The 19,884-nt window shown below is 35.7% G+C and overlaps 1 protein-coding gene across 2 annotated transcripts in view; it reads right to left on the bottom strand.

Moving 5' to 3' along the window:
- Positions 1–19,884, bottom strand: part of MED13 (mediator complex subunit 13) — a 97,586-nt gene that overhangs the window by 44,922 nt on the left and 32,780 nt on the right. For both annotated transcript variants that reach the window (XM_070772593.1, XM_070772595.1), the window contains exon 9: positions 8,869–9,552. In XM_070772593.1, the coding sequence (XP_070628694.1) occupies positions 8,869–9,552 (684 nt within the window). The remainder of the gene's footprint in view (positions 1–8,868; positions 9,553–19,884) is intronic.

Raw genomic sequence — 19,884 nt, 5'->3', positions numbered from 1 at the left:
AGAGAAATAAGGTTTGGAATCAATGAGGTATTTGCTAGTTTAGAAACTATCTGAATGACAGAGCTATCACAGCTAGCTAATCTATTCACCAATGTCCAGCACTAGAAGCACTCTATACCCTATAAACTAAGGTTTGAAATAGAGGCAATCAAAAGAATAACTGACATTTTCTCACAATGCTATCAAATATGATATATGTCACTATAATCTCAATGTGCCTCAGATTTATCCTCAAACTGAAATCTCAAATATACAAAACCTTTTTCCATAGGAACACAGTGCTAACCCAACTGTCAATGGGGTATATGTTCTACAGTTTATCTATTAGAATGGTTCTGTTCTATAAATAAGCATTTATTTCTTAAGAGAAGTTTTCTATCTCACCATATTAGATGCTAAATGTTTCCTGAAATGTCTATCAGATACCAACATAAATCATTAAAATAGTATTTTTATCTACTTTGACATGCATTTTCTTATTTAATACTTAAAGTCATGAAACAGGAACCAGAGGGTGTGCTCTCTGACTTGGATGTGAAAATTATGTTGGAAGAAATGGTCAGATAGTGGCAGGGTTAGGGCAGGGAAGATTTTAAATATGCAAATATACATAACTATTCATAGGGGGAAAGTATAAGAACCTACCCCTCATCCCCAGTCACTAACCTGAAAGACTACTCTGTGTTGAGGTGAATAAAACAACTATTTTCATATTAAGTTGTCCTCTGGCAGAAGCAGAAAAACTGCCACACTGTTCACATAAGTAGTTGTTAAGCTAGTGGGCAGTAACATTAAAAAGAAAAATCCTACTGCACAGGGCTCTTTTAGGAATAAAAATGAGTAAACCAAATGCAATACCTAAAGACAACTTTTTGTTATTTTATTGAAGGGTTCTCACAGCAAAGAACTGAAATGAAGTCAATGATATCAAGAGTATCAAGTCACAATAAATGAAAAATGTAAATTATTTACATTATACATCCTTCTGTATTTAAATCTGATAAAAGAAATAAAAACTGTGATTTTTTTTTAAAGATAAGCCAGATTAAAAACTCAAGTTAGCATTTCATCACTATCCAATTATAAAGTATACAGACACTTTTGTGAACAGGAACAACACACCTCTCCTTTTCTAAAAGGAACTTTCACATAAAGCCAAATTGTTAACTACAGAGATAATTTCAGTCAGATATAAAAGTAAATACAGACAAACTGGAAAAGAATGATTAGGTACAACCATGAACAGGAACCTTTGTAATGCCCAAAGCAAACCAAAATTACTTTTATTAATTAACTGTATCTCCTTCTTTTCACTATGACAAAGCAGTACACTACCCTAAAAAGTATTTGTAGAGAATTTAACATGGCTTACAGCTTATGCTTTTATATCTTTATTCAAAAGAAATTCTTTCAGACAAGATGTAACAATATTTTAGAACTAGCAATTATAAAAAGAGGTAAGCTATAATTTAAGAATTGTTAATGAAGAAATTAATTTAAAAAATCTCAAAAAAATTAATAGTACCTTTTCTAATACCATCTCCAATATTCAGAACCAATCCTTAAACTGAGTCAAGCTAGCTGTCAAAAGTATAGCTGTATTGCATTAAAGTAAGATATCAAATAAGGAAGAAAAACAATCTTAAAAAGAAAAAAAAACTTAAAAGATTTAGAATACAGTAAATCAAAGCAAGTTTACTTCATCATAGACATCTTTCTATGAAACAAAGTAATTAAAATCTATCTTTTAGAGATCAAATAATGCATTATAATAACTATATACATACAATAAAAATCTGATATATCACTGATACAACATAAAAGCTAATTCTACTAATGGACATTATGGTTAAGATATCCTGATGTATCCTTAATACTGACCAAGACATCATGATAAGAACTATGCTCAAGTACAGTTCTTTGTTCAGGGTTTAGAAAGATTCCTTGTGAATCAGAATAGCAGATTATTTTAAGCTATCACAAATTCTACTAAAACTAAACTCTTGAAAAAATATGTCAAAAAGCAACTGTAATGTTTCTTGGCAGAAATTTTGCTTTTTAAAAATATTTACAAGGTCTTAAGCTACTATTCTAAAATAGATGTTATCATTAACAAAGAAACTATAATCAGACAGAAAAAGAAAATAAAGATATTTGTCAAAGATGTGTATATCTTGTGTGGGAGATACGCTAAGCTCCACCCAACCTCTCTCTCCTCCAATTAAATTCTAACAAATCAGAAAAGGAATTTTGCTTTAAAGTGGCTACTAAAAAATGCTGTGCTGGATGAAGCACAAGCTGGAATCAAGTTTGCCAGGAGAAAAATCAGTAACCTCAGATATGCAGATGATACCACCCTTAGGGCAGAAAGTGAAGAGGCTCTAAAGAGCCTGTTGATGAAGGTGAAAGGGAGTGAAAAAAGATGGCTTAAAAGTCAACATTCAAAAAACTAAGATCATGGCATCCCGTCCCATCACTTCATGGTAAATAGACAGGAAAACAATGGAAACAGTGACAGACTTTATTTTCCTGGGCGCCAAAATCACTGCAGATGGTGACTGCAGCCATGAAATTAAAAGATGCTTGCTCGGTGGAAGAAAAGCTATGAACAACCTAGGTAGTGTATTAAAAAGCAGAGACGTTTGTTTGCCAACAAAGGTCCATCTAGTCAAAGCTATGGTTTTTCCAGTAGTCATGTATGGATGTGAGAGTTGGATCGTAAAGAAAGCTGAGCGTCTAAGAATTGATGCTTCTGAACTGTGGTGTTGGAGAAGATTCTTGAGTCCTGTGGACTACAAGGAGATCCAACCAGTCAATCCTAAAGTAATCAGTCCTGAATATTCATTGGAAGGACTGATGCTGAAGCTGAAACTCCAGTACTTTGGGCACCTGATGTGAAGAGCTGACTCACTGGAAAAGACCCTGATGCTGGGAAAGACTGAAGGCAGGAAGAGAAGGGGATGACAGAAGATGAGATGGTTGGATGGCATCACTGACTCGATGGACTTGAGTTTGAGCAAGCTCTGGGAGTTGGTGATGGACAGCGAGGCCTGGTGTGCTGCAGTTAGTGGGGTCACAAAGACTTGGACACCACTGAGCGACTGAACTGAACCGAGCTACTAAAAAATTTGGCATCAACTCCTGCACATGAAGCCTAAGAATAAAGGAAATGCTTAGAAATGATGAATTACTCTTCACAAGTGGCCATCACCAAATAAAACTGATTAGCAAAATAAAGAGTATGTCTTTCTTTTATCTACTTATTATTAATACCTATTACAACCCTTTAATACCAATCAGTGGAAAACTTCATTTATTTATGCCAAATGTAAACTGAATTGCCACTTAAACAAAAATAAAGGTCTAAATTTCTCCTTCATTATTTCCTAAAAAAGCATACATTTGTAAAAGTCAACTAGTATAAAGAAACTTTATTTCCACTGATGTATTCTTGCCACTCTGTATTATAGATCTATTCTAATTGGCCCTAAGTTTCTTTAGTCTACTACACATCTATAAAATCCATCCATCCCTACTGCATCCTTCTAATTTCCTAGGAAGGTCCCTGTATCACCTTATAAACAATAATTTGCTACTCTATTATACAGTTCCACCCTACTCTTGAGATTTCATTTCTCATCATGACATACCAAATCATTGAGCAGCACCCTATAATCTTTCCATACTAAGCTACTTAAAGCTTCTGATCTCTATAAATGGAATTATTTTCCACTCTGACTCTGTGTTCCTACTATATTGTATATATATCTGTATCAGAGAATTTAATATTATTTTCTATTAGATTACAATTTCATTTAGGGCCAGGACCAAATTTATCTTATACTCCAACATCTTATGGCATCTTGTATGTTACAGAAACTTCAGTTTTATTCAAATTGATAATGCATCTTTGAGGAATATGAATTTTAAAAAGATAATCTTCCTACAAAAGGAGAAAGAATAATGTAGGAGTTGCAACAACCTTCTAATTAATTAACCTCATTAAAATTAAGTGTTATACATTTAAAGACTTTCAAAACTCAAAGTATTGAAAAGGATGATAGAAATTTACAGTGACTGGGTAATAGGAATTCACAAAATTTTTTAATATAAAACAAACTAGGCTTTTGAATGGATTACTATATGGCCAGAAAGGTGTTTGACATATTACATCTTTGAAAATATAGAATACTTCTACAAAGAATTTAAGAAGATTGTTTAAATGCCATTAAGGAAGTTTAACAGTAATTTAGGGTATTTGTAATTCTTTTTAGAGAATTTATTTTTAATCATAAGGGACATCATCTGACTCTGTCAACTGGCTTTGCCATTTACTGTAAGGAGATGACCAGTCCTCATGATTTCCCATCTCAAGTGATATTAAGAGCAGGCACTTGAATTAATAAGTTATTTCAACAAGATCTCTTTAACTGTGAGAAAAAATAACTTTTGTTTCAGCACAATACAAACACAGAAGACCATGCCAGGTATTTTACTGTGGTTTGGAGAGACAGAGTACGAGAGAGCTCTCACGTGAAACTAATCATTAAACATGGTTAGCATATCTAATATAATAACTTATTCTAGATTTCTATTTCTGTTAAAAGTTATTCATGACATTAAAGGATCTCAACATGACTAACATTTCAGGCTGGAGAATAATTTCTTGTTGTACGGGATAATCCTATACATTGTAAGATATTTAGCAGCATCCCTGGCCTCTACCTATCAGATGGCAGTAGCACACTCCCGGTCGTGACAATCTCTCTCTAGACACTGCCAAATGTTACCTGGGAGGGGTGTGTGTGTGGTGTCTGTGTATCAGATGCCAGTTGACACTGCCAAATGTCACCTGTGTGTGTGTGTGTGTGTGTATCAGATGTCAGTAGGACACTTTTGGTCGTGACAAACAATCTACCTCTAGACACTGCCAAATGTCACCTGGGAGGGGTGTGTGTGGTGTGTGTAACAGACGTCTGTCAGCAGCACACTCCCGGTCGTGACTAACAACCTGTGTATGTGTTTATGCTGGAAGAACACAGTAGTACACGAGACAAAATCCTTACCCTCATAGAGTTTACATTCTAATGGGGGAAGAGACCATTAACAAATATGCAATTTCAGGTAATTTTATATATATATATATATATATATATATACACACACATATACGTATACACGGAAAACAGGAAGAAAGCAGTTCACAGGATAGGCAGTCACTTAGGGATTAAAGAGAAGCCACAGTTTAGTTACAGTGGTCAAGGAAATACTTCCTGAGAAGGTAAATTTTGAGTTCGACTGAACAAAAAGGAGTGAGCTGTCCCCTCTCCCCCACTGCCCCATAATGCAGTTCTAAAGGCCTTGAGGAATGACCTTAGCTTTCTGACAGAACAGCAAGAAAGCCGACGTGGTTAAGTCAGGAAGCAAATAGGAGAGTAGTAAACACAAGTGAAGAACCAGGTATGCAGGAGATTGTGTAGAAACCTTACAGATGAGGAAAAGACTATGGATTTTATTCTAATGTAAAGGGGAACTACTTGTTTCCAACATATCAGTTGTTTTCAAGAGAACTGTTGACTAATTTAGTAACTAAGTTAGTCGTCTTCCATGATCATAAGGATATCCTAAAGTCCCTCAATTTTAAATTAATTTTAATTTTAAAAAAAGTCATACTAGTATGCTTTTACAATTCAAAGTGCTAGACAAAGCACACATTTATATCTATTAAAATAATAATCAAGGAACTTTAAAAGAAAATACATCTCTGCAGGGAAAATGAGAGGTTATAAATGGATCAGGCATTTTACTTTATCTCAGGGAAGCTCAAAAATCAATGAAACACGAGCAAAATGAAAAAAAAGAAAAAAAATCAATGAAACACTGTAGAGAAAGTTCATAGCTTAGAATATGCAAGAGGGGCTAAAGGCAAACTACATTAACAACAGGAGGGCCAAACTGCCTAAAAACCAGAGAAAACTTCTACTTTTATCTCTAGAAAGAAATGAAAAAGCTGAAAATGGAGAAACAGAAAGTGTTCCTTTTAAAAAATAACCATTTTTTAAATTGAAGCATAGTTTATTTACAATGTTCTATTACTTTCAGGTGTATAGTGATTCTGTTTTGTGTGTGTGTGTGTATACATTATTTTTCAGATTCTTTTCTATTACAGGTTATTACAAGACACTGTAATATAGTTCTCTGTGCTGTACAGCAAGTCTTTGTTGTTTATCTATTTTATATATACTAGTATGGATATGTTAATCTCAAACTCCTAGTTTATCCCCCTCCTCTACCCCCACCCCAGTCCTGAAAGGGTTCCTTTTCTAAGAAAAATGAATAAATAACCTGCTGAAGGCACAAGATTTGTCATTCTTTTTATCCTGAAAGTTTAGGTATAAGGCCTCTGCTCCAAAACATCCCCTACCCCACTACCATAAAGTGTTTAGAACTGATACACAATTGATACTGAAATATTTATTGAATGAGTAAGTCCTGCCAATTGACAAGGGTCTATCTTTACACACAAATTTCCACTCAGCTTCTCTATTCCCTCATTCTAAAATGTGTAAGATGAGGAGCTTCCCTGGTGATCCAGAGGCTAAGACTCTGCACTTCCAATGCAGGGGGCATGGGTTTGATCTCTGATCAGGGAACTAGGATCCCATATGCTGCAGAGCCAAAACAAATAAATAAAATGTGTAAGATTAAACAATAATATGATGAGAATCAGTATAGTAAAGAAAAAGAAAAAAAAAAAAAAAAGACCAAAACAAAATACTTCTAAAGGAAAAAAAAGTTACAGGACATTTAACAAGTGGGTGCTATTATTTTTTAATTTAGAAATTAAAAACACATGAATAATAAATATTAAAACTGTAAGAAAAGAGCTAGAAGTTGAGGAATCCTCTCAGGAAAAAAAAAAAAGAGAGAGAAAATATAAAAGTTCAACATCTGAATTCTAGAAATTCCACAGAGAATAGAGGAAAAAACAAAGACATTATCCAAGAAAAAAGTAACTTCCAGTAATGGGACAAAAAAAAAAAAAAAAAAAGACTTCAAATTAAACCAGCCCTCCTCAAAACTTCAGTACAAGGAATGAATGACAATATCACATTTATAAGTGCGCGTGTGCGTGTGTATATATATACACATACACGTATTCTTGTGAAATTTTAACATTCTAAGCAAAAGATCCTAAAAAATTTCACTGACGACAGAGAAGAAAATGAAATCTCTGCACACTACTTGGCCTTGTATTGATAAATAGGTAGATAGTTTTAATGATTATAATAGTAAAATGAATATAATGGTTGGTTTTCACATTAAAAAAAAACACCAACTGATTCACTTTGTTGTACATGTGAAATTAACACGACACTGTAAATCAACTATACTCCAATAAAAAATTAGGGGAAAAAACCCTACTATAGATACAAATGCAAAAAGCTGTGGGACTGATGATAATCAGAACAACAGAGAAAGTAAAGGGAGAACTAAAAATAAGATCATTTTTGCCCCAAAGTACGTCATACATAACATGTATGACATACTTTGTGGACAAAGAAAGCAGACCACAGAACAGAGGAAGGTATTTGTAGTACATATAACTAACACAAGAGTAACAACCAGAAGATACAAAGAATAAATCGGGGTGGGAGGGAGATGAAAGACCAAAAATGGACTAAAAATTATATCCAAAGTATATATAACTAATATAAGATTAACAACCAGAATATGAAAGGAATAAATCAGGGGGAAAAAAGAAAATAAGACTAAAATATGATATACAGTACAGGCCCAAAAGTGCTGCTTAACCTGACCCCACTCCAGTACTCTTGCCTGGAGAATCCCATGGACAGAGGAGCCTGGTGGGCTGCAGTCTGTGGGGCCGCTAAGAGTCGGACACGACTGAGCGACTTCACTTTCACTTTCCACTTTGATGCATTGGAGAAGGAAATGGCAACCCACTCCAGTGTTCTTGCCTGGAGAATCCCAGGGACGGGGGAGCCTGGTGGGCTGCCGTTTATGGGGTCCCACAGAGTCAGACACGACTGAAGCGACTTAGCAGCAACCTTACTAGGAAACTGTAAAACATATAGTAAGACAATAATATGCCATTCTGCATGCAGCAGACTAGAAAATTAAAAGTCTCTTAATACCAAGTACTGAGGAAAATGTAGAATAGCTATTCTCATACTCTGCTGTTTGATGAGAGTGTAAACTAGTATAGTTTAGAAAGTAATTTGGCAACAACCTTTAATGCTGAATATCAATATACACCATGGCGCAGCAATTCCACTTTTTGTTATATTCCCTAGAGGAATTCTTACATACAAGTGTACAAGGAAATGTGTACAAAAAAATTCACTGCTACATCTTTTGTGAAAAACTGAAAATAATCAACATGCCATCTCAAGAGAGTAGATAAATTGTGTAAATTTTGGCTAATATATTCATAACAAAGAAAATACTTGAAAGCAAGTGAAATTAATTAACTAGAGCCACATGTCTAAAAACATGTAGAGAACTGATAAATACCAAATTCAGGATAGTGGAAGAAAGAATTAGAGGAAAAATAATAGTATACAAAAGTGCTAATTGCATGTAAAATCCTTAAGTTGGCTGATGGATCAACTTAGTTGATGGATAAACGTTATTATTTTCTCTGCTTTTTTTGTGACTAAAATATTTCATAATAAAGAGGTCCCCTGAGGAAAAAATACAGTAGAGAAATTATCCAAAATTAATACTCAACTACTGAAAGGATTTATTATTGTAAATCAAACCCTGAAACCATTCTGGTGTCTATTAAGAACTTACATCATTTCCACCCTTAAATTTTAATTGACTATTAAAAAAAATACATACTCTGTAACTGATGTTACACTTTCCTGTCCAAAAGGTCCAACTGGATCATCCTTGAATTTATCACTTGGAAGTTGAGGTGGTAAAAACTCTAAATCTTTTTTCTTTGGGACCTTGTAATACTTCCAGGCTATATTAGCTTCATCTTCTTCCAAGTTTACTGCTGTACCAACATATATTGTAGGTTCTACAGCTTCCTGGAATTGAGCTGGGAAAGACTGGGATAAACTGTCTATCCCATCTTCCACTGGTTTAGAAGGAATCAAGGGATCCGGTGTTGGCATTTGATAAAAGTGTTGACTTTGTGGAGTTGAGGGTGTTTTAGTCACTCCTTCATCAACCACATCACAGGGGTGAGGACTAAGTGGGGGTGGTTGAGGTGAATTTGCCATTTCAGTGCCATGCATTTGAGGAGTCTTTGCTACATCATTAGTTCGGATATTTGTAAATCTCACTTGACTGTCTGGAGCAGAGATCACAAGTCTTTGGCTGGCTGAATCTGTGTCCATGCCAACATCATCACTAACAGATACACGATGGTGAAAAGGAGTCAAGGGGCGTTTTTGTGGTTTTTCACTCTTTTCTTGCTTTTCATTGGTCTTGTGCTTCGGAAGTACTTGTTGTTGCTGACTTAAAGATGGTGCCTGTCCTTGTTGTCCAGGATTTCTAGGTTTGAGATTTTTGTGTCTGAAAAGTTAAAAGAAAGGTGTATTAATAGCATAACTATTGTATCAAAGTATATAAGTTAATAGTATTAGAAATTTCACATGTCATTTGTTTTTCATACACAATCCTAAAAATTATTTAAATTTACATAGGAAAATTCTCTTTAGTGGCCTAAAACTAAGACCATGTAGAAAACTTTATAAAAGTCAATTCTCTCATGCTCACTTAATATGTAATCAGATAGGCAAAGGTGATTTGCCTTACATAATTTAAGTATCTTAGTATTTGAATATAGAGATAAGAGTCTAGTATAAAAGAGTCTAGTATAAAAAGGTATAAAATAGACTCAAATCTATCCATTTAACCTCTCCACTGAGGGAACATACTGAGATACCCTTCTGTGCAGAGCCTGGGACCTCTTATTGTACAGGAGGGGAAAAAAGCATGAAAGTTAAAACTGCAGTTATGCTGAAACGACACAAGAGAAACCCATTATTACCATGACACCAAAATCAAAGACACTGTAAGAAAACAAAATCATAGAACAAAATTCCTTAAGAAAACAAATGTACTTGGTGATTACATAGTTGTATATATTTGTCAGAACTCAAAACTGCCCACCTGAGAAGGGTGAGTGTTAGTTACTCTATTAAAATTATACCTCAATAAATTTCACTTGAAAAAAAAAAAAACCACAGATGTAAATCAGTAACAAAAGATAAGCAATTGAGAAATGCATAAATTAAGAACACATCATAATCAAATGGGATTTGCACCATGAATGTAAGGTGTAACATTCATAAGAAAAAAAAAACAGTATTGTTCATCATATTAATAAAATAAAACTATATGATTATCTCAATAAATATAGAAAAAACATGACAAAATTCAATACTTATTCATATATTCATATAAAAAGATTCGGCTAGCAAGTACTAGAATTTAATCCAATAAAGTTCTGTTCAATTCAGCTGCTCAGTTGCGTCCGACACTTTGCAACCCCATGGACTGCAGCATGCTAGGCCTCCCTGTCCATCACCAACTCCCAGTTTACTCAAACTCATGTCCAGTGAGTCAGTGATGCCATCCAACCATCTCATCCTGTTATCCCCTTCTCCTTCCGCCTTCAATCTTTCCCATCATCAGGGTCTTTTCAAATGAATGAGTTCTTCATATCAGGTGGCCAAAGTACTGGAGTTTCAGCTTCAGCATCAGTCTTTCCAATTAATATTCAGGACTGATTGCCCTTAGGATGGTCTGGCTGGATCACAGTGCAGTCCAAGGGACTCTCATGAGTCTTCTTGAACAACACAGTCCAAAGCATCAATTCTTTGGTGCTCAGCTTTCTTTATGGTCCAACTCTCACATCCATATATGACCACTGGAAAAACCATAGCCTTGACTAGATGGACCTTTGTTGGCAAAGTAATGTCTCTGCTTTTTAATATGTTGTCTAGGTTGGTCACAACTTTTCTTCCAAGGAGCAAGTGTCTTTTAATTTCATGGCTACAGTCACCATCTGCAGTAATTTTGAGCCCCCCAAAATAAAGTCTGTCACTGTTTCCTGTTTCCCCATCTATTTGCCAGGAAATGATGGGACCAGATGCCATGATCTTAGTTTTCTGAATGTTGAGTTTTAAACCAACTTTTCCTACTCCTACACTTTCATCAAGAGGCTCTCTAGTTCTTCACTTTCTGCCATAAGGGTGGTGTCATCTGCATATCTAAGGTTATTGATATTTCTCCCGGCAATCTTGATTCCAGCTTGTGCTTCTTCCAGCCCAACATTTCGCATGATGTACTCTGTACAGAAGTTAAATAAGTAGGGTGACAATATACAGCCCTGACGTACTCCTTTTCCTATTTGGAACCAGTCTGTTGTTCCATGTCCAGTTCTAACTGTTGCTTCTTGACCTGCATACAGATTTCTCAGGAGGCAGGTCAAGTGGTCTGGTATTCCCATCTCTTTCAGAATTTTCCATAGTTAATTGTGATCCACACAGTCAAAGGCTTTGGCATAGTCAATAAAGCAGAAATAGATGTTTTCCTGGAACTCTCTTGCTTTTTCGATGATCCAATGGATGTTGGCAATTTGATCTCTGGTTCCTCTGCCTTTTCTAAAACCAGCTTCAACAGCTGGAAGTTCACGGTTCATGTACTGTTGAAGCCTGGCGTGGAGAATATTGAGTATTACTTTACTAGCGTGTGAGATGAGTGCAATTATGAAGAGTTTGAGCATTCTATGGCATTGCCTTTCTTTGGGACTGGAATGAAAACTGACCTTTTCCAGTCCTGTGGCCACTGCTGAGTTTTCCAAATTTGCTGGCATATTGAGTGCAGCACTTTCACAGCATCATCTTTCAGGATTTGAAATAGCTCAACAGGGATTCCATCACCTCCACTAGTTTTGTTCATAGTGATGCTTCCTAGGTTGACTTGACTTCACATTCCAGGATGTCTGGCTCTCTAGGTGAGTGATCATACCATCGTAATTATCTGGGTCATGAAGCTCTTTTTTGTCTAGTTCTTCTGTGTATTCTTTCTACCTCTTCTTAATATCTTTTGCTTCTGTTAGGTCCGTACCATTTCTGTCCTTTATTGCACCCATTTTTGAATGAAATGTTCCCTTGGTATCTCTAATTTTCTTGAAGAGATCTCTAGTCTTTCCCATTCTGTTGTTTTCCTCTATTTCGTGGCATTAATCACTGAGGAAGGCTTTCTTATCCCTCCTTGCTATTCTTTGGATCTCTGCATTCAAATGGGTGTATCTTTCCTTTTCTCCTTTGCCTTTCACTTCTCTTATTTTCACAGCTATATGTAAGGCCTCCTCAAACAACCATTTTGCCTTTTTGTATTTTCTTCTTAGGGACGTCTTGATCCCTGCCTCCTATACAATGTCATGAACCTCTGTCCATAGTCCTTCAGGCACTCTATCAGAGCTAATCCCTTGAATCTATTTCTCACTTCCACTGTATAATCATAAGGGATGTGATTTAGGTTATACCTGCATGATCTAGTGCTTTTCTCTACTTTCTTCATTTTGAAGTCTAATTTGGCAATAAGGAGATCATGATCTGAGCCACAGTCAGCTCCTGGTCTTATTTTTGCCTACCGTATAGAGCTTCTCCATCATTGGCTGCAAAAAATACAATCAATCTAATTTCGGTGTTGACCATATGGCGATGTCCATGTGTAGAGTCTTTTCTTGTGTTGTTGGAAGAGGGTGTTTGCTATGACCAGTGTGTTCTCTTGGCAAAACTCTATTAGCCTTTGCCCTGCTTCATTCTGTACTCCAAGGCCAAATTTGCCTGTTACTCCAGGTGTTTCTTGACTTCCTACTTTTGCATTCCAGTCACCTATAATGAAAAGGACATCTTTTGGGGGTGTTAGTTCTAGAAGATCTTGTAGGTCTTCATGGAACCATTCAACTTCAGCTTCTTCAGCGTTACTGGCTGGGGCATAGACTTGGATTACCATGATATTGAATGGTCTGCCTTGGAAATGAACAGAGATCATTCTGTCATTTTTGAGACTGCATCCAAATACTACATTTTGGACTCTTTTGTTGACTATGATGGCTACTCCATTTCTTCTAAGGATTCTTGCCCCCAGTAGTAGATAAACTGGTCATCTGAGTTAAATTCCCTCATTCCAGTCCATTTTAGTTCGTTGATTCCTAAAATGTTGATGTTTACTCTTGTCATCTCCTATTTGACCACTTCCAGTTTGCCTTGATTCATGGATCTAACATTCCAGGTTCCTATGCAATAATTGCCCTTTACAGCATCGGACTTGACTTTCGTCACCAGTCATGTCCATAACTGGGTGGTTTTTTTTTTTGCTTTGGCTCCATCTCTTCATTCTTTCTAGAGTTATTTTTCCACTGAACTCCAGTAGTATATTGGGCACCTACTGACCTGGGGAGTTCATCTTTCAGTGTCCTATCTTTTTGACTTTTCATGCTGTTCATGGGGTTCTCAAGGCAAAAATACTGAAGTGGTTTGCCATTCCCTTCTCCAATGGACCATATTTTGTCAGAACTCTCTAATCCAATAAAAAACATCTATTAAAAAACTCCTGGAGAAGAAAATGGCAACTCACTCCAGTATTCTTGCCTGGAGAATCCCACAGACAGAGGAGCCATGGGGTCGCTAGAGTCAGATATGACTTAGCGACTAAACTACAACTAGTAGAAGAAAAACTGTCTTTATTCACAGAACACATGGTTAGAACTTTACAATGAAGGCATTAGGCTGATCACCACCTTCTCAATCTTAACATTATTAAAAGTGGGAAAACCAGGCACATGTCTCCTCTGATGTGACACCATACAAAGCAACACAACACTACCTATGAAATATTCTCACCAAAAATATTACACCTGAATCTCACTAAGCCTCTAAATCAGTAGCGCCCAAAAGAATTTTCTGTGATGACAGAAATGTTATGTGGCTGCTGCAGATTTAAAATGATACTTATGCAATGGAGGGACTAAATTTTTAATTTTATTTAAAACCAGTTAAATAGCCACTCGTGGTTACAAACATAGCTAGCTAGTATTGGAGGGTATGGCTCTAGAGCTACCTTCCATTTTCAGAAATACAAGGAATAAAGAACAAGTTAAAATATATGACAAACTGAGAAAATTTGTAATGTGGGACATTCTAGAGAACAACTTTTCTAGTTTCTCCAACCAAGTCCATGTCATAAAAGGGGGAAGAGGACTACAAGAGAGACCTGGAAAACTTAATATCAATTCTACATTCCTTGTTTGAATCCTGGAAGTCAAACTAAACACAAAAAGATATTTCTGAGACAAATCTATATAAAGTATCAGATGACACCAATAAAATGCAGTTTCTTTTATCAGATATGATAATGGAATTATGTAAGAAAATACTGACTTTTTTTAAGAGTTGCATGCTGGAGTAGGAGTGAAATGAAGATACTTGAGATCTGCTGTAAAAACCTTCAGCAAGAGTACAGCTTTGAGGACTAGCCAAATAAAGCATTATATCAACAGTATTATAGAGTACTATGAACTTGAAAAAACAAAGTGGAAACTCTATGTGCTGACAAGGAAAGATACGTAGGATAACTGTTTTTCTAAAAAGCAAGTTAGACAACAGTATACATAGCACGATTCCTTTTGAAGAAATGAAAGCAAGCAGGCAGATCTACATACATACATAAGAGGGAGAACTTGTCATTTTAATTTTTATATAGATATGCATTATTAATAGCATTTAAAATTTTAATAAAATTATTGGCTATTAAAAAAATGAACAGTAGTTCTTACCCAATGTTAAGAATAATCCCTTCTCTACCTACCCCCTCTTTGAATATTTTCAACAACAAGGACCACATTACCTTATGAGGAAATGCATTCCATCATCAAATAGCTCTAGTTGTTAGAAAATTATACTGAAATAGAAACTTGTCTTTTCTATGCCAGACATTCATGTGTGTGTGTGTGTGTGTGTGTGTGTGTGTGTATGCATTTTTCCTATACCCAGGTATTAGTCTTATATTGAACTCTATTTCTAAAGCTGTCCTGCCAAGAATGGTATCCAAAGTCACACGTGCCTTATAATGTAAAACATACTTTAATTTTTAAAGACATTTATGAAAGAATGTCAACTAAAATTTTTTTTTTTTTGCTTTTCAAAATACAGTTGATTTCTATAAAAGTATTTTACTCATGTTAATTTGTACTGGGCTTATTATTTTTTTTAATAAACTAAGCAGTGCTTTAAAATTTCTCTAAAATTATATAAACAGACATGTTGTTTATTCTTTTGTGACCCCATAAACTAAATAACCCACTAGGTTCCTCAGTTCATGGAATTTCCCAGGCAAGAATCCTGGAATGGGTTGCCACTTCCTTCTCCAGGGGATCTTCCCAATTGAGGGACTGAACTCACATCTCCTGTATTGGGAGGTGCATTCTTTACCACTAAACCACCAGGGAAGCCCCATAAACAGACATAACCCATATAAATAAAAGCACATTCAGAGCCTCTGTAACTTTTAAGAGTGTAAATGAGTTCTGAAACCAAAAATTTAAGAATTCATCAAGTTATGCAAGGCACTAAGGAGAGAAACAATCTCTAATAATCTAAGGTGTTCCAAGTATACCAGGGATACAAAAAGTATCCTTCTGTGAGGCTAAGAACTATTAATCTGAGCTATATAAGAACAGCAGTGGCTCTCCAAAACTTTGGTAACATCAAATCATAGTCCCTTTCTTCTATATAGATAGACCTTTGCCTAAAAAGTCTAATCTTTAGAGACAAGTGAATTTCACACTAAAAGTCAACAAAGGGGAAATTTTTCTAAAAAAGAAACTGTCCTGAAAGTACAATCCAACAAAATGATTCCTTTAGATTATGTTTCCTACTGACTGAAGTTCCTAGTATTTCAATGTTAATATCTAAAATAATTGCATCACTTTCTACTTATATAGCTTGCTAAAGTTTAATTTTCTTATGCACATTCCACCAGACTAAAGCCTAATAACCATAAATGTGTAATTTTTAATCTCACTAATAACTAAAAAAAAATGCCAATTAAAATAATGTTATGTTTTTCATGTTTTATGTTTTATTATAATGGGAAAAAAATAATTTTAAGGGCAGTTCTCAGATCAGTGAAAGCACAAGAAAAACCAATACCTTTGTATGTAAAAAGTGGAAGTAAAACTGGTAATCCTTCTGAAGTCAAAACAAAAGTATTTAAAAAGGTCCCCTCACCCACAACTGTCTATCACATCACCCACCTAATTTTATTTCCTTCTTAGCACTCATCACTCATCAATTTTAGATTAAGAATTCTTTTTGAAAACAAATTAATTATCTGCCCCTCCCCTTAGCATGCAGGCTTCATAAGAGGAGAAGCCCTGTTCACTAATGTATCCTGAACCTTGGACATCATCTATCACTGCGTGTTTCCAAAAAAAAAAAAAAAAAAAAAAGACCTAGCAAGTAATTGATAGTCACAAAATTGTTATTTTACTTTTAAAAAGTTAAACACAAGCTAAAAACTTTTGCAAACAACCTATTTGCCCATCAATCCTAGAATGATTAAAAACACTATGATACCTATATTCAGTAGAATATCAAGAAGTTTTTTAAAACAGTAAGGCAGAGTCACAAGTAACTAGAATGAAGAGATTGCAGGCACATTAAGTGAAAAAATAAGTTGCTAAATACTTCGGTATTATGTTTCCGTGTTGGGAGGAAAAACATATATACACACAAAATTACACACACACACACACACACACACACACACACACAAAAGAATAATACTTAACTGGCAAGTAATTATTTCTAGTGAGAAGAGAGTAGGATTTGGAAAGAGAGAGCACTCAAGAGGTACTTCAGCTCTATTTATATAATTTAAATTCTTAAAAATCACATATACTCATGCAAACTGCTTATATAACTATGCAACTTTTTTTCAAATCAATTTCCAAGAGAAAGGTCCAGTCCTATCTTTTACACAGAGTTAACTTACTACAGAGAATCATTTACAAAAAAAAAAAAAACACAGGAAAATGAGGTAACAGAGAAAGTAGTAACAGCAGGGAGCTTCAATCACTACTATGACTGAAAGGACAATAAGATGATGTAGTCCCATCAGATCACAAAAGCCTGGGACGATGCTAGAACCACAGCAGGAACTACCTAATGGAAACTGGGACCAGGGAAGAACCAGCTGATAAAGGGACACAGCTGTTGCTGGAGCTGGCTCAAAAAAGGGGTGGGGAAATACCCTGGTTTCTTCCAATCTTAAGATTACAACTAATCTTCTGTTAGTGCCTCCAACTAGTCAATTCCAAAAAACAAGTGAGCCTAATCAATCATCATGCTGTACATCTTAAAGTCATACAGTATCACTGTCAATTATATCACAATAAAGTTGGGAGGGGAAACCAACAAAACATGTTGAAAGCAAGGAAGCCTACAAAATGTAATTCCCTGCAATACAGAATAGGGCAGGGAAAAGATACGGATAGATGTGATAATAAGCTCGTTGACTGGCACAGTCAGTTATCAGTGTATGCCCTACTTCTGATATTCTATGGCAGGAGAGGACTCACACATATGGTGGCTCAAAGTCCATTTCAAGCCTTACTTAAGTAAAAAAGAACCAGATTCGGGGGGAGGGGCAGGGGTAGAGCAGGAATCTAAAGTACAAAATGCAATAGTAAAAAAGTAAATGATTAGAAACACTATTTACTAGATGGGTAAAATTACCAAAGTTAGTCAAATACATAGATTATATCAAATTTCACCATATGAAATCTCTGTATTCTGGAGGAATTTCTGGAAATCTGAGACAAAGTATGTCTTTAAAAATAAAAGTTTAGCTTAGAGACCAAGAATTAACACTTATGTTTACCAATGTGAACTTGGAGTGTCTTCCTCTAAAACTAATCCAGGCAAATAGCCTTAAAACCTAAATCTTTCAAAAAGAATAAAGCAAAGCCTAGGTTAGAAACTAAAACAGAAGAGCTGCTACCAAAACATGCCAATACAGGGAAAGAAAAGCCTAATTCCATTATGCATTCTAGTGGTCTTAAACCAGGGATTAGCTAACTTTTTCTGTAAAGGACCAGACGGTAAATATTTTAGGCTCTAGGAGTTATACAGTCTCTCCTGTAACTAATCAACTCTGTAAAAGCAGCCACAGTTAGTACATGGATGAACAGATGTGGCTCTGTCCCAATAAATTCTTATTTATGGACACAAAAATTTGAATTTCACGTAACTTTCACAAAATATTTTCTATTTTTTTTTTCAAATATTTAAAACTGAAATCATTTCCGCTCACAGGCCATACCAACCACGTGAGCCAGATTTGGCCAACAGATCAGTTTGCCAACCCCTGGTCTCAGACAAAATAATGCACTGAATCCCTATGTTTCAAAACTAAGTTTGATTTTTCCCTCCAAGGTGAGTACAGCTTTTAACTATTTTAAACTGTTCAACAGGAACTAATCCATCTATATTTTTAATCCAATCTATCAACAACACAGGTGCATTTTTTTTTTGTTGTTCGCCCCCATCCCCACCTGCACTCCCAACCTGGCGCTTCCCTGATGGCTCAGTGGGTAAAGAATCTACCTGCAGTGCAGGAGACACAGGTTCCAACCGTCCCTGGGTCAGGAAGAATCCCTGGAGGAGGAAATGGCAACCCAGTCTAGTATTCTTGCCTGGAAAATTTCATAGAGGAACCTGGCAGACTTACAGTCCATGGGGTTGCAAAAGAGTCAGACATGACTGAGCACATGGCCCACCTCCATCCCACCCCCAGCATAGATGGACTTATTCAGGATAAGCAGAGAACAGCAATATGGGGTCTACAAACATGGTTAGCAAAGAGTGAGTTCCCTGTATGGCAAGGGAAGGCCAACACTTTGATAGAGGAATAAACGAAGATGGGACGGGTATAGTAAACAGAGTCCATGGTTTTTCGTTGGCCTCACCCTTGTTGGAAAGGAGAGGAGTGTTTCTTCTTTCTGTTGTGCTCTTTGATTGTCACACACAGTGTGAGAGCTCCCCCCATTCTGGACAGAGGCAAGTTTTTAACGAGGTTGACAAATATTTTAAAATGTAGTCTTTAACCCAAAGAAATCTATATAAACATAAATTTAATCTATGCAAAAACACACCAGAACACTTGAAGGGGTGTCACTGTACTCAAAGCTAATATAAGAAAAACCCTGACCCTAACCTGCATGCCTCCTTCCCTCTGGCTCACAACCATGACAGTAAGAGGTGGCTGGTCAGTGCAGGAGACACAGGTTCCAACCAATAAACAAACCGTATTTATTCACAAGTCCTTGATTAGGGGGTGTCAGTGCCATTATTTGTTTACTCATCTGCAAAAGCATATGATCTGCCTTTAATCTGTAGACTAAAATAATAAACTCTTGGCAATACAATCTGCATCCCTTGATAACCAAACCTCATCCAAGTCCCTAAAGAATTCCATGTACATTCATTCTTCCACTGAGCTTTCAATCAATATAGTCTATTAGAAAGCCTGTATTTTTACAGCTTTGGTCCCTTGTATAATATTATTTTCTGAATCTTAGTTCAGCATTTCACCTACAGCTTGACCAAAGGGATGCTATAAGAAACTGCTGCACAAAACCCAATATTGAATTTACTATAAAAAAAATTGAGAAAAATTTTATCTAGTATATCATGCATCATCTTTTTTATGAGGACCCTTGGGAGAAATTTCTCAACCACAGTGCTATTTATGAACAGTTTTCTCAAGAGACTTGTGTTACTCTTACCTTATAGATACTATATATTCCATAATTCAGTATAAAATTCT

The sequence above is a fragment of the Bos indicus genome, chromosome 19 (assembly GCF_029378745.1).
Source record: "Bos indicus isolate NIAB-ARS_2022 breed Sahiwal x Tharparkar chromosome 19, NIAB-ARS_B.indTharparkar_mat_pri_1.0, whole genome shotgun sequence".
Lineage (NCBI taxonomy): Eukaryota > Metazoa > Chordata > Mammalia > Artiodactyla > Bovidae > Bos > Bos indicus.
The sequence above is the reverse complement of the archived record's forward strand: the minus strand, read 5'-3'. Positions and strand labels throughout refer to the sequence as shown.